Genomic DNA, 15,683 nt, shown 5'->3' with positions numbered 1-15,683 from the left:
TTTGAAACACCAAGGGCTTAAGACCATATTTCATAAAAACAACCTCCCATTTGATGTGCTTGTACCATGCGGCACCCACTTTAAGTACCAATGATCTGAGCATGCACTGTACTAATGGACAACCAGCAGAGCAGTCAGGTTCCTGAAACCCACATTCATTATTTAAAATTGTGCCATAAAAAATGACAACCATTTGGAAAAAAAGGCAGCTTCCCCCATATACAAGCCAATTGCTTGGTCATTACCAGCACATGGAAGAGAAATCTCCACAGGGAGTAAACTAAATGTTGATGTGCAACATTTCACATTTATTTATTTATTGGTCAGATTTCAGATGGGCCTCATAAAAAACACCTAATCTAAACAGTCTGATCTGCAAGGAGGACATGATTTCAAAATTGAAATCCAAACTCAAGGCCTCTTTTTTATTCAAACATGATCCTGATAATGCAGTGACAGAGTACTCGCTGACAATTTTACTCATGAAACATATTTTCCTGTTGAAAGACAAATTCAAATTTGTTTTTAAAGCTTGCTGGCTATGTTTGAGTTTGAACCTAGTTTTATTTCCAAACAGGAGATGATCATTAAAGGATAGCTAAGTATTGCCTTTCACAAAAATCATTTGTTGACAACAGCCATCAACTGTTGCCTGAGATTTCTAGGGTTCACATAGCCATCCCTCTGCAGCTTAGACTTTGCATTTGACAGGCAGCAGAAACTTCCATAGCTGGAGCAGAGGAAAAAGACTAAAAGACCTGTGACAATAAAAGAGTTTAGGGAGGCTTGACATTTCAAACACATACATGAAATAAATATTTTGGAAAAGCTGTTAGAAGAAGAAAAGTATTAATCCCCATTTATAAAACTAATTTGTTAACCCTGCCCGTGAACCTTCGAAAGAAATCTACCCTGTGATTTTAAAAGGAAATTCTGATTTTTAATAGTTCTTTCAAAACAAGCTTAAATTAAAAACAAAAAAAAAATCTTATTGCCCACAGATTTAGAAATGTGCTAATGAAAAAGAAAAGTTATGATTTCACAGTGTACATTCTTCAATGAAAGTTATCAATCTTGTAACAAGTAGAATGAAAATTATTTCTGCATTGTGCTGAAATGTGTATCTGTGCTAAAGCAAGCTCAAAACTTAAGACAGATTAAGTGGGACAGAAAGTGCAAATTCCTGAGAGCTACAGTTAAGTATCATTTATTTTAATGCACCCTCCCTACCCATATGCACTCAAATGGCAGCCATTAATGCTGGGATGAAGAAGTCCATGTTTCTTATGGGTGTTATTAAGGTGCACAGTGACTTCAACTTATTCCAGGACCCTGCTGTGCTACTTTTCTGTACAAACAAATTAGACAGAACATTTCTGTTCCTTGGAGTGCATAGCTCAGACAAAGATTATCTTTCCCCTTTTACAGATGAGGAAACAAAGTAAAACAAGTTGACCAGGGTCACAAGCATGACTGAACGAGCTTTCTTGGGTCTCAGTGGTCCCTGACTCAAACAGGAGACTGCTCACTTTGTCTATGTGCAGCGCTCTGCAACTATTCTACTGCTGTGTTTGCACTGCAACTGAGAAACTAAGGTGCAAAAAGCAATTTTGAATAAGAACATTATTTAGCTACTTGCAGTCTCTTTTTAGGGCTTCCGGTGTCCTGCTAGGCGCTCTCAACTTTTGTTGACATTACTGAAAGTGAAGGTGATTCAAATTTTCTTTGGCGATTCTCCGTACCTTTCAAAGGTTACATATTGCCAAAAATTCAGAAAATAAAAATTCAAGCTATTCAGGTCTTGTCTCTGTTGCAACTCCTCTCTAGAAACTGTGTTTGCAATTCTGCTCCTACAGCTTGTTCCTTCTCTTCTTCCTCTTTCTGCATCACAGCTCTTCGAACAAACTGGGCTTCAGGAATATCTTTATTCTTCTTACAAAGTCTGTATGATAGGTGCATTGTGCAATTTTCAGTGTTACTCATATTAAAGCTCTAGTTAAAACAAGTATTTGATTATAAATAAAATCTCAGAATTTTTTTAAGAAACCATTTTTTTAAGTCCTCATTGGACTTTCAACAATAATTTTCAATGGATAATTGGGTATTGAACCTGCATGACTTGGTTCCACAAGAGATGATGCGATAAGGCACATTTCCATCCTATCTTAATAGTGGAAATAATGTAATTAAAGCATTGCAATAAGTTATTTATAAAAGAGATATTTTTTTTTATGTCTTCAGCTTTACAATTGTTCCAGTATTCCTTTCACTTAGTTAATGGCATTGACTGTACCCAAATGGAAGTGGTTAGATCCACACTGAGGCTTGGTGGTTGTTTTTTTTAATGGATCCCATAGTCTGATCAGATAGCTTAGAATCTTAATGCGCTATGTCCATGGTTTATTACCAATAGTTCTCTTTTTGCTATGATCAGTACAGCTGGTTCTCAGGCTTATTTCTCTGCCTTTCCCCTTGTGATGCCTGCCTAACCAACCGTGGTGGTGGCACAGGTCTTGCCAACCCGTGGTCTGCAGTCAGATCTTCCCTGCTCAAAGTACCAAATCTTGGTCTCGTCAGCAGTGGCTGCCTAAACCCAATGGATGGCTGAGGCAAGGTGCTCGGCTCCTGCTGCTCTCCTCGTCCGTCCTGGCTCCCGTCAACTTCGTTCTTCCACTCCACCCTAAACTCAGGTGGTGGCCTCTGCTGTCTCAGTCTCTGGTCTCTCAAGATTTTCCCTGCTCTGGGTCTTAGGTTGAGCACTGTGGTAGCGGCATCCATCTCAGAGTCACTGCTGTCACCCACTGTTAATTGGAAAAAAAATTAAAATTTTAGGGTGCAGAATTTTACTGTTTCAGGGCTATTTGAATAACAGCACACTGAGCACTAGCAGGCAGAGAAGACAGTCTCCCTGTGTTTCACTGCTTTGTGATTAGACCAAGTAATAGACACTTAGCTGTGCCAGGACAGACAATAGATTTGAATTACGAATATCCCTCCCCTCTAAACCATGTTTTTTAGAAAGCCCCCACTCAGCTTCTCCTTAATCACTGACTGCCCCCCTATTTGAGTTGATATTTCCCCAGTTCTGCCTCTGGATATGGAAAAACCTGACTCTCCCTGAGCTACTTGGGGTTGAGTCCCCACTTACATCCAAGCAGGATACAGAAATGAGGTTTCTCACCCTCACATCCCATGAAATCTAATCTGAGAGGCATTTCCAGAGCACAATATGTTCAGGGGCTCTAGAGCTTGGCTTTGGAAAAGGAGCATCAATACTCTACCGAACAAAGGATCTTGCAAGGTCAATATAGAGATGGGAGGAAACACCCCACCCTTAATACGCCTGAATGTAAGATCAGGCGTATGAATCAAAGAAAATCCACAGGGCAAATCTCACAGGTTTAAAGCGCTGCAGACTCCTTCACCCCCTCACAAGGCAGAAAATGGTCAAGTGAAAGCTGTCACATTCATTTAGGGAATATTCTTAAACGTTCGCTGTAAGGTAAACCAAGCTGGAAACATTCTAGATGTGTACATGTGCATATATTTTCCCCAGCAGACTTATTTTAAATTGGCTAACATCTTCATCGAAACTTGCACAGTTCAGTCATTTGATAATCATTTTAACAATCATTTATGGATGCCTCAGATTTGTTCTTAGACTTGTCAGATGATATTTTAAATATATCAAAGCAAAGCATTGTGTATTATGCAACTGTCATAAGAACAACTTCCATTAGTAGCCTACATGTTATTTCTTTTAAAAAGGTGATGAAGGGGTCAACAAAATATATCAACACATAATTATCCATTTACCCAGATAATTATATATCAAGGAAGGTCTTCATCAGACTGTTTGCAGGCTTTTTCCCCCCCTAAATATGTCAAATAATATATTTTTTGACAATTGAATAATCTGGAGGCACATTTCCTCTTTAATTCTAGGTGACAGTAGGTGACCTCTGCAGACATAACTACAGAATGAAAGGAATCCTACATTCAGGAGAGCAAAGATGTAATTACTAACAAACAAAAATATGGTCCATTGCTAAATTAATTTGCAAGAGTGGGAAAATAATTGGGGTGGGAATCAAGACATTTTAGTGATTGTGCAGAGATTTAATCTTCCCAGCAAGTGATCTTGATGGTTGCTTGCCATGAAAGGGAATGCTCCTGAGCATGGTATAAGTATGGTAATGCTTATACCATAGAATACATAGAATTGAGCAAAGTTTTCACATCAAAGGGTTTTCTTCCTCCAACTTTTTTATTTTTCTATTAGAATTCAAGAATTCCAATATGAAACATTTGTGATTTAGGTAGGAAAAAAAAAATCAAAAAAAAAGACATTTTGATTGTAAACCACAGCATTTTGAGAAGTTCTTCATGAGAACTATAAAACAGACCTCACGTCCTCATTCTCTTCTCTGGTTTGGTTCTCAGAGCAGTGTCCTCTACCCTGACCCCAATGAGAAAAGAAACCAAATCCAAGAAGGAGATCTGGACATTATCGGATAAAGACAAGGAGAATGAGCCATGGCAGTGTTTCTGGTGCAGAAGTGTTTCAGGTTGCTGCTTGCTCACGTGAGGAGATGTGCTGGGAGGACTCTGCTTGCTGGTGCATTTCTCTACAATCAAATACCTGCTTTAGGACTCATCGCTTTTAATGGTCTAAGTCCCTTAATAAACATCCAACACCTAGAAATATGCTATAAAGGTATTAACTCTAGAATGAAAGCATGTGAACATAAAATATGTAATATTTATTTGAAAATTAATATGCTGATCTCTATGTCATCCCTGGAAAAACTTTCCTTCTACATAGGCAAAATGACTGCAGCACAGTAACAAAAAGCAGAAAATTTATCATTACCTCTGGAAGATGTTTTATTTCTCACTCGTAGTTTCTCTGGGAGTTTAGTGTTTTTAGGAAGTGAAAGGAATCTTTTTGTATTTGCAGCAGCCTGCTCAATGAAATACAAGAAATATTAAGTTACTCCAGACTGAAGTACCTGCACAATGTTTGTTAAGATACACGACTAAGACGAATGGGTTTATATAGCTAAAGGGCTAGAGAGTAGTTTGGGATTAGCTAATACGTGATCTTTTACTACACACTCAAGTTAATGCCAGTTGCTCTTTGAGGACTGTTCTAACTAAGGTAAAGACTGAGTAATCTCAAGCAGCTTAATCAAAGCAAACCCTAGTGGTATGCCCTCTGAGATCAAAGTTAATAAATGTACGCTCTCTAGCCTCAACCTTACCTGTACAGGTTTTCCTAAGGAAGGCAAATGCTGCAAGCACGACATCACCTCATGCAACTCAAGTTTGGATCTTTTTATTAGTCAGCTGCAGTTGTGACTGAAGCTTGGGTACACGAACTAATCTGTATTCTGATCCTGCAAGTGCTTTATACATATAAATGACTTTATACAGTTGACTAGTCACATTGAAGTTGATGGGGAAGTTAGGCAGCAGTGTGATCATTTACCAATTCAGGGCATAAAATCCTTGTTTTCCCAGGATTAAGCTCTAAAGGCCCTGGGTGCAGAGCACACCACATGTTTCCTGGAACATAAGAGGCACTTTCCAGGAATGGTTGTTTTTTAAAATTCAAAAATTTCTCAAAGGCATCCTTTCTTACATTTGTTACAAAGATTTTTTAAAACCTTTACAGTCTACAGCTCTCTGCTGCTTGTACCATTCATTGTTGCACACTCAAAGGGAACCTGAAAGGAAAACTATTTTCCATGAGACATCTTTCCTCTTTGGATATTATTGTGCTGCTCAGGACCACTATGCTTCCCTCTGTGGTAGACTTACCCAAGGATAATTATTTTTAAAATTACAGCCTGTGCATTTTAGAAAGCTGTCAGACACCCTGTTTCTCTCCCTGCCCCAAAAATGTCTCAATCCTGCTCAATCTCTTCATTATTCCACCTAGTATGTTATTTATTTGTATGACAAAGACAATATATGTAACTCCAGTTGAGAGGGGAAAAATCATTCAGAAACAGAGTTATTGTCACAATTAAAGCCACAGTAACCTCAGTAATGATCACAAATGAGATATGGCACTTATTGGAGACATCATTCCAGCCTCAGTTGCTGAAGGACAACTGTGTCAATGAAGGTAGCAGTCACTAATTATTCCTGTAACACGAAATTATGTATTTATAGGATGGGTAATTTCCTCAGTACCTAAGATGGGAAGATGATTTGGGGGATCAGCTTCCCTGCTGAATCAGCACACTCGGGTCTGAAGTTTACAATGGAGGTATTGCAGGATTGCCTCAGGGAGCCAAATGTCACCATGCCATGTCATTTCTTGTAGGCAGAGGAGGCTTTCCTATTCTGTGTCAAAACCTGAAGTCCTGACTACATTTTATGAATACTAAAAAGCTCACAACATTTTTCAAATGAAGTGTTCACCCTGACTGACTCCACCAAAAGTTCTCCTCTTTTACATATTTTGGAGCATACTGTAAGCTGTCTGCCTGTCTCAAAGTAATTTTTGACCTTGATCATCCACACTTCATCAAAATACTGATAAAGAATACTCTCCATCTCTTATAAGTACACTGTGTACAGAGCCTGTTCAGCTTCTCTGAGATAAAATTATGGCAGCAGATCCCACTCCCATATCATATTCTACAAGACTGAAGCTTAGCTGAAGGGGTCAAAACAAATTAAGGGGCCCAAGTAAGCAATTCAAGATGTAAGTGTGACATTAGATGCGTGGTTGTCTTCCAAATTCAGGATTACTTTTTTTTTCTGCATTTCAGAAGACTTTTCTGCAGGAGATTTAGCTACAAATAACTGTTTTCTGTAAAACAACTAAAATTCAAGTACCGGTCTTTCTCTTGACAAGCTGTTCGTTTTCCTCAGGCTCTCCCTAAGGCTGTGCCGGCGACGGATCAGAATTTCTTTGGCCTGCTTTTCGTTTGCATCTGCAGCCAGGCTATGTCGGTTATATGACATTGTCTGAAATACAAAAGCAGTGGTTACATTCTGAAAAGCACAATGTCAAATGTGTTGAACTATATGCACAGTGCAAAATGGCCTTTTTGCTTTAATGTTTTAATAAGTATCATAAATCCTTGCGAACAAAATCATATTGAAAAACAAGGACTGTAATTATGCCGGCATTTTTTTAGTCATCTGCTTCACAAACACCTGCTTCTTTTTTTTTTTTTTTTAACCTGCTGATATTTATAATGAAAGATAAATTGGAAAAAGCTGGCTTAATACAGTGTTTACCCGCACATTGTACTAGCTCAGTCAATATGTCAATAGAGGACACACAGTTGAAAGTGATAAGACGAGTCACCTAGGGGGAAGTCATTTTTACCTCCAGCAAGCTGAAGCTTGCTCCACTTTTGAATGTTTTCCAAGGACTCAGACGTTCAAACTACTTAGCCACAGGGGGGAAAATGTGAAATGTCCTTTTGCTTTTATTTCACTATTTTTCCAGCTCATCACCTCTGTTCTTAATACAAACAACTTCACAATTGGAGGCAAATGGGAAATCTAATCTTACATCATGAAGTGACCAAAATACTGATATAAGTGGGACAATCTTGGGTTGAATTTGCACCTATGATCCTTTTTAAGGATATTGTAAATATATTGTAGATAATAACAAAACAAAAACATTATTCTTGATCCATAGCATAAGATCAAGTAAGCTATTTACATAAAGGAGCATGAGTATGTTGCTGTACATATGACAGGACATGGATTCATAGGCAAGAGAAGTAAATATCAGCATTAATAATTATGCTGTGGTACAGCAGATGCTCACTAGCCTGAAGATACATTATGAAGGTAATCAGTATAGTCAAAGAGTAGTGGGATATTTAAGTATGCAAAAATTCATCCTTACTCGATGTCGTATTTGGTAGAGATTCTTTGTTAATATTTCCCGCATGTTTTCCATTTCAGTGGGAGAAAGTGGCTTTATCTTTCCTTCATGATAATCACTGTGGCAGGATGAAAAAAGGAAAATAGAGGAAAGAGAGAGAGAGGAAGAATGTTTTTAGCTTTATGATTGGGAATTACATTTGAACTATTTCCTTTGTTAGAGTTGGAAACAACATTTCAAAACAACCGAGGAACAGCTGAAAACGTAACATGTAGGAATCAAATCTTGATCTCATTTGAGTCAATGGCAAGGCTCAAAACTCATTCTCCAAAATTTGATATAAATTACATCAAATTGTAAATTTGATTAAGGTGCTTTTCAAAATGCCCCTCAGGCTTCCCCTGTAGCTATTCGCAGCAGATGGGCAGGCACTGGTTCAAATCCAGCTCTGCTCTACATGGCAAATCAATGTTCCCATGAGCAGCTGCCCTTGTAAAACTACACGCTCCGGATGAGCACAGCTCACCGAGTGCTTCGTGTGTGAGCTGTAGGCAAAACGCTCCTGTTTCATATCCGCTTACTGTTCAGGTGACATTTGGACACAAAGTGTCCTAAGTCAAAGTGATTATCTGCCTACAGACTGAGCTGTGAAATAAATTATATGACGCAGCCGAAATGCTTGGCCGTGATGGCATCACTTGCCTACCTGAGAGACACCGACGATGGGACCTTGCTTATCATTCCACTCTCTGCCATCTCAATGGCATGTTTGATTTCCAACTTCTTGTACAATGAAACAATGCTGGATTTGGGTTGGTTCTCCCGGATTAGAAGTCTTCGCAGGTATTTATTGTCAAACTTTTTAAACCTGTATGTGAGGCAAACCAGCCCAACCAGTTAATTTTTACAGTGCATAGTTAAGGAAAGCCAATATACTGTAGCTAATGCAATTGTGAAGGAGTTAATTCTCTGGGAATGTGTCTAGTCATATTAAAAACCTACTGATGAGTAACATAAAAAAGGGTCAAGTTCATCTTTGCTTCAGATAGTCTTAACCTGTGTTTTTGTTAATATGTTAATGGACAGTCTCCCTAGCAACAACTTTTAGGTATTCTGTGTTATTAGACAATATTATTTTTAATTCTCCATTTTCATTGAGACAAAAAGAACATTAAATATTTACTGTAATAACAAATACAAGGTTTAAATTTGCACCAACTGCTTTTTCTTTGAAATTTTAGCCTGCTTTTGTAAAACTCTGGAAGGTCTCCCTTCCTCTAAAGCAACTGCAATTCTCTTGGATGCTTACTGAAAAAATATTGATTACAGCTGGGGTGATTTTTTTGTCAGAAAATATTTTGCTGTCCGGCCATTCTGAAATTATTCTTTAATTTGGGTCTGAAGGTCATGAAGAGGTGGGACCCTCCTTTCTCTGTAATCTGTTAATTAAAGATATCACAGAGACTGGAGGAGAACCAGGCTGAGTAAAGGAAAGTTGCACCCATGTCACGCAGCTGTCACAAGAGTGTCCTCACTGTGTTGCCCTCAAGTCATTTGGAGAGGCCTCTTCTCAGCCCTTCCTGCTGGTGCTGTTCTTCTTTGTAGAAAACACTTAAATTCTTGTTGGGGCAGTGACTAGAAGGTGGGTTAGCAATGCCCATGCTTTGGGTCTAAAGGACTTGGGTGTAAAAGAATGTGCTTATAAGAAAAGGGAGTTAGATCCAAACCAGCGATGATGATGATTCAGCACCTGAACTGAAAACATGAATTGTTCAGGTATTGCCAGTGGTAATCTTCTTAACTGACACTAAGTCTTAAATAATACCATCAAGAACTGTGGAGCTGCCTGCCATTAGTATCTCTCATGCACATCATGTCAGCTAGTGCCTCGATCTTCCTAGAGAAAGTCTCAAAGCTTTTGTATGTTTCCTATCAAATAGGGAACTGACCCCTCACTTAACATGGCAGAGACATGCAATTTGCAGGAGGAAAGCCAGATGGGATGAAAGGCTCAGCAGACATACAGGAAATGCTCTGAAACAGTCAGAAACCGGGAGAGGACACCCACCCTCTGACGGTACCACACTTTACCCTGGGATCAGAGGGTTGCCTTTCTTCCCAGCTGGAGATTTTGTTCTACTTGCTTGTGGTTTAGTAAAAAGACATTGTTTTGCTACTTTCCCTTTGTAACCCACACATTCTAAAAACAACCATCCGCTTTCAAGATTAAAATGCTGAAAATGAAATCTGATGCCCAACAGCCTTCGTTTGTCGCTGCTGAGCCCGTTTAGCCTCTCCTGTATAACAAAAGTTTTAAATTACATTCTTACTTATCTCTCCAAAAGTTGTGACCCCAGTGTCCACACACATCTTCAATTCCTGTCTTCACGTGGTCAAAGAACTAAAGAGGAAATGGTGGTTCGTTACATAAACTCATAGACATCATTTGGCTTCCCCTTAGATATCATTAGTTTCTAACTTACTTCAAAACAGAAAAGGCTAGTCAGAATTCAGGACGATGCTTCAGTTTAACAAAATGCAGTCTAATCAAAATCATAGCCAGATTCTGTTGTTTCCCCTGGAGCTTCCTTAGCTCACAGCCCCCAAAGGACAGAAGGTAGTTGCTAATTTCCTCAATGTCAGTCTTGTTCAGCTCCTGTCTGAATCTGTAGGTAGCTCTTTCCCCCCATACTTTAATTTAAGTTCCCTAACCACTTAGGGCTATGCCTGGGACTTCTTCAGGGACTTCCCCAGGCCTGACAGTGAACTAGGTGTGACTTTGCAGAGGAGAAAACCTGAGTGGGCAGCAGCTCCCTATGTCAGCATTGGCCCCTTGAGAGGCACAGGACAGAGCAAGATACCCAGCATCAGGTCCTGAACTCCGAGTTTAAGGGATTGTGATCTAGACTCACCTCAAAGCGTCCAAAGCACCTAATATTATAAACACACTCTTCCTCCAGTTTGTGATCAATTACAAAAGAGTGAATCAGTTCAGCTAAGATCTCACTTGATTCCCAGAGGCAGCTCGTTTACTCTTAATTCAAGTACCATAGTAGGGGTCTCTCAAATTCAGGGGGAAATCATGGTGGATATGTCCAAAAGATATTCTCTAAAAGGATGGACTTTTAGATGCCTAGATTGACTTCTTTGTTGAATGTGGCCCTCGTTATTCCTAATTTTTAGAATTTCAAACCACTTGCCACAGGTATGCTGCAAGGAGAAATAAATTCAAGAATATGCATGGCTAATAAACTGCAATAATTGGAGACATACACGCACCAAATACAAATCCATAAAGAGGCTGATGATGTGAGAGCTAAGAAGGTTTAAGAGTGTGTTCAGGAGAAGTTTACATTTGTTTAATTAGACTAACTCAAATGCAATGTAATGTATTTAAATTGCCAAAGCTTTCCTAATGTAACCAAGTTCTAAAATAACATGTATCTTATATGTGAAACAAACTATAGAAAGTTAATTTACCTCAAGAGGTGAACAATAAGAAGATTGCAAAATAATGATATGTAACAATGACAATGATAATTTTGGTAACTGCCAAAGCTTAAATATGAGCTTTACAGTTGTGCTTATAACAGCTATCAAAAAGAAGTCTAAAGGAGTGCGTGTCTCTCTGTAATACTGTATGCTGAATCCTTGTCTTACTGAAAGCCACTATCAATTTCATCTGTATGAGGGTTTCATCTATAACACCGAAGCTGCAGCATACCCTGTTATAAATCTCTTCACTGACAGCAGGCTGCTTTTTATTTGACCTTTTGACATCAAGAAACTCCACCAGTGGACGAATTGTTATTCCCTGTGGAAAAAAAAAAAAAAAAAAGCACATAGTTCTTGTTTTTTTTCCATAAACATGAAGAAAAAAAAAAGCCTTTCAGTCTTTTCCACCTCTGTCAGAGCACTGAAAATGGCTGTGGGTACCTTTTTAGCTCTGGATAACCTTTCACCTTCCTAACCCCCAAATCCAGCCTGACACAATACTTATAATCGTGAATTCACTCTTCTGATTCACAGGTGTTGCACTTAGCTATGAAGCCCTTGTCAGCACAGACTCCACTAATGCAGCAGAAGGAAGGGGCTCTCTGGAGCTAAGAGGTCCAAGCGGGGCAACCTGACAAACCCCATCAGGAATACAACAATTACCCCATCCACAATATATTTAAACTTTTTTTCAGTTCTGTTATGTATTAGAAGAACTCTCACTTGTTTTCTGAATTAAAAAACAGATCTGATGTCATTGCAAAGCAAACATAGAAAGTCCTCTTTTAAGTGCTTACTTCCAAAACAGGTACTCAAAGATGTGTCAACAGTAGCACTAAAATTGCTGTTCAGGATTGTGACACTAAGACTTTTTGTAAATATGTGTCCTTGCCTGACTATTCTCTGAGAAAGAACAAAAAGTTTTGGCTATCCCAGAATGACATAATGGTTTTTGAACAATTATTTGTGGAAGAATTGACATAATTTGTTTATTTGTATACGCGCACTGGCACAGGGGAGACGAATCTGTCACGGCGTTGAGGCCAGTCCCTACTATCCCAGACAACCAGGTCACATATTTCTTTTTGTAAATTCTTTATCTTAAAAGCAGTTAGGTTTCTTTGCCCCATTGCTCATACTGGAACACTCATCCTGAACCTCATTGTTCTAATAATTAGAAAGGTGCTTCTTGATTGCATCATGGCCACTCTGTACCACTTTGTTCTTGTGCCAACATTTGCCTTTTTAGTTTAAACAGTGCTCCTCCTTCTCTGGTGTTCGCTCCCTCGTATAAACAGTAATTATATTCCCTCTTCTCCTTCATTTTGCTAAAACTAAGGCATCCTGGTCTCCTTTCACACAACAGGCTTACCAGTCCCATGATCACTCTAGGACATGACACTATTCTCTTATGGAAATACCTTTCTCAGTACGTCTTAAGATCAGATTTGCCTTTCTTCTGTTCCCACTGCATTGGTGGCTTAAACTCTACTCTGTTATGAGCTAGTACACCTGTGTCTTTTTCCCTTTCTATTTTTTCCCAAATGAAAGGTTCTCATTTCATAAGAGAAATTCCCAGTAAGAAACTCCCAGCAAGAACATGTTTGCACTTACTACTGTTAAATTTCATTCCGTTTCCATCATTTTGGCCCTCAGATATTCTCTTTTTTCTACATGATACTCCATCTCCCTGTCACCCTGAGAACACCTTCCAAAGCCTGTCATCAAGAAATATCAGCAACAAAAAACTCCCACATTTATGTGCCATGGTCAATAACAAGACTATTAAATAAAACCATCCCCAGGAACGATCCTTGAGGAATTCAATTAACATCTCATCAGCTTATTATCTGACCACTGGAGCAGGTGCCCAGAGATGCTGGGGAAACTCCATCCATAGAGATATTCAGAACTCAACTTGACATGGCCCTGAGCAACACGACCTAGCTTTGAAGGTGGCCTTGCTTTGGGCATGGGTTTGGTACTAGAGACACCTAGAGGTCCTTTCTGACCCAAAGGATCATATGCTTCTATTTCCCTTTATAGGAGAAACTGTCAGCTTCTTCCTCATCCTACTGTCAATCTAAACCTCAGTTTAACGAGTAGTTAAGCTAACAAACTCCTATGTGGCCCCCTCCCCCCTCAAAGATTTTACAGTCATCCAGTTAGATGGGATTACTCTAAAAAATAAACTGCCTTATCAAAGAATGATACCAGTTTTCCCTTGGTAAACCATGTTGCATTTCACAACACATTCCATTTACCTCCATATTTTAAATTATTCTATCCTTCAAAATCGAGTTTCACAGCTTACATGCTAAGGTCACCTAACTGACCTCCAGCTGCTCCAGACACCTTTTCCCCTTTCCCAAGCACGAGCACAGACACTTGCTAGTTCCCATAGCAGCTTTATTCATGTAAAAGGCAGGCTATTTTTCCCACAGGCCTGAAATTCCATTTACTAGCCTCCCACATCTCTCCCACTGCTCTGGAAAATGACTAGCCCATATGTTTATTTGAGGGGCTTGCCTCCTCTACATTTTGCTGCTTTCAGTCACTTCCCTTTCTCTTGGTCACTCTTGACCAGGCCTCCGTGGCCAGGTTGACACCAGAGACAAGTTGCTCACATTCTTCCATCAGCTGGTGCTTTTGGGTGGATGTCCAGCTGGTTTGCAGCATCACTGCCTAACATCCAGACTCGAAAACTCCAGTTCACTTCTCAGGGCCTTCAGTGTCTTCCATCCCCTGTTCACTGTGCACTATAGACAACACCATACTCCTTAGTAAATGCATAACTTTAAATATTCTAACAAAGGAATTAGTGCTGGGGCTGTACCCAGATTATCTTTTATCTGTACTCCAAGCTCACTAGGTCTTAAATGCTTAACACTACTTATATATTAGCATAAGTACTTAATACCTGGCATACTTCTGCTACCTGTCTACAGTCTGCATAGCATTTTTTTTAAACTATGACCATGGAGAGTGCCTTCAAGTATGTTCCTTCCAGTAAGTTAGAACATCTGTTTTTCCACCCGCTGCTTATTTACAACCTGTCTGAAAAAAAAGTCCAGAAGAGGAAAGGCATTACCTGAATGAAAACGGTAAAGAATATCACTACGATAACAGCAGTGATGAACAATTTCTTCCTGGGAAACACAGCAGGAGGAAGCAGAAATACAAGTGAAAAGCAAATAGCTCCTCGGAGGCCTCCATAGGCGATAATAAATTGGTCCTTAAAAGTGAGAGGAATCGTCCGGAACACATTAATGATCTGAGTCAGAACAAAAACACCTGAAGGAAAAAAACAGAAATACAGGGAGGAGGGGGAAAAAGAGAAATTAAATTACACAGAAATCCCGCACAATGCTAATATCTGTTTTAAAACACTTCTATTTGCTTCTTACCTATATATTATTAAAATTAAATGTTACTTAGCTGCTTGAAAACATCATGGAAGAAAAATTTAAAATGCCTAGGAAGCATCACTTTAAACATATTTAGTGAGCTAACTGCCTCAGGTCAGCTGGACTTAGGACCTGAAGCAGCTAATTGATCTCCAGAAGACATCTATCTGCTAGACTCTGCACCTCTAGAACAGCAATAATTCTCTGTCAGTATACTCCAAACCTCCTAATTATATTTAATAGGATTTGAGGTGATTTTGAACACTTTGGCTTGTCACTGCCATCAATGTGTGCTTTGAATTCTGCAAACTCCTATTCACTCACTTAATTTTACTTGCACAGACAGGAAGGATGCAGGGCTGGGGATGGCAGGAGAAGATGCCAGTGCATGTAGATGCACCGAAGGCAAGGGCACCAGGGATGTGGCGGACTGGAATATAAAGGCAGGTGAAGGGGGCAAGCTGAGGGGACAGCAGGAGCTGGGGGGGCAGTCAAACTGCTTAGCTGCTTTTCAACATAAGGTATTAATTGTGGGGGTTTAGGTGCAGGAAGGAAAATAGTCTAGTTATGCACTTGAGGGAGACGTGGGAGCTGGAAGTTGGGGTGCAGAGGCAGACCAGAGCATGAGCCGCCTCTGTGCCCAGAGGGACCGAATCATTACATAGGAAACTGTAAGACTTACGAGCCTGACCTGCATTCAAGTCTCAAGGTAAAAGAAAAAGAGCTAGTACTGCAAATTCAGGGGGGGTCAAGTAGTTTCTTATAGGAATTTTTTTCTTCACAATATATACCTGAACAATACTTCAGCTACAGCATTTCCTGTTTTGATGCTATTTACGCCAATGACTGGGAAAATCCCAAAGACAGTATACATAAATAAAACAACTCCCACAGTCTGTTTTATGGTTGTACAACTG

At 39.5% G+C, this 15,683-nt stretch overlaps 1 protein-coding gene across 1 annotated transcript in view; it reads right to left on the bottom strand.

Annotated features, from left to right (window-relative positions):
* Nucleotides 1–2,430: 2,430 nt before the first annotated feature.
* Nucleotides 2,431–15,683, bottom strand: part of SLC9A2 (solute carrier family 9 member A2) — a 31,505-nt gene continuing 18,252 nt past the window's right edge. Inside the window, exons 5-12 of the mRNA XM_074144757.1 lie at nt 14,451–14,653; nt 11,589–11,678; nt 10,195–10,265; nt 8,571–8,732; nt 7,886–7,982; nt 6,853–6,984; nt 4,874–4,964; nt 2,431–2,801 (exon numbers count right to left, since the gene is read on the bottom strand). Of these exons, the coding sequence (XP_074000858.1) occupies nt 2,431–2,801; nt 4,874–4,964; nt 6,853–6,984; nt 7,886–7,982; nt 8,571–8,732; nt 10,195–10,265; nt 11,589–11,678; nt 14,451–14,653 (1,217 nt within the window). The remainder of the gene's footprint in view (nt 2,802–4,873; nt 4,965–6,852; nt 6,985–7,885; nt 7,983–8,570; nt 8,733–10,194; nt 10,266–11,588; nt 11,679–14,450; nt 14,654–15,683) is intronic.

This window comes from Numenius arquata, chromosome 1, assembly GCF_964106895.1.
Source record: "Numenius arquata chromosome 1, bNumArq3.hap1.1, whole genome shotgun sequence".
Lineage (NCBI taxonomy): Eukaryota > Metazoa > Chordata > Aves > Charadriiformes > Scolopacidae > Numenius > Numenius arquata.
The sequence above is the reverse complement of the archived record's forward strand: the minus strand, read 5'-3'. Positions and strand labels throughout refer to the sequence as shown.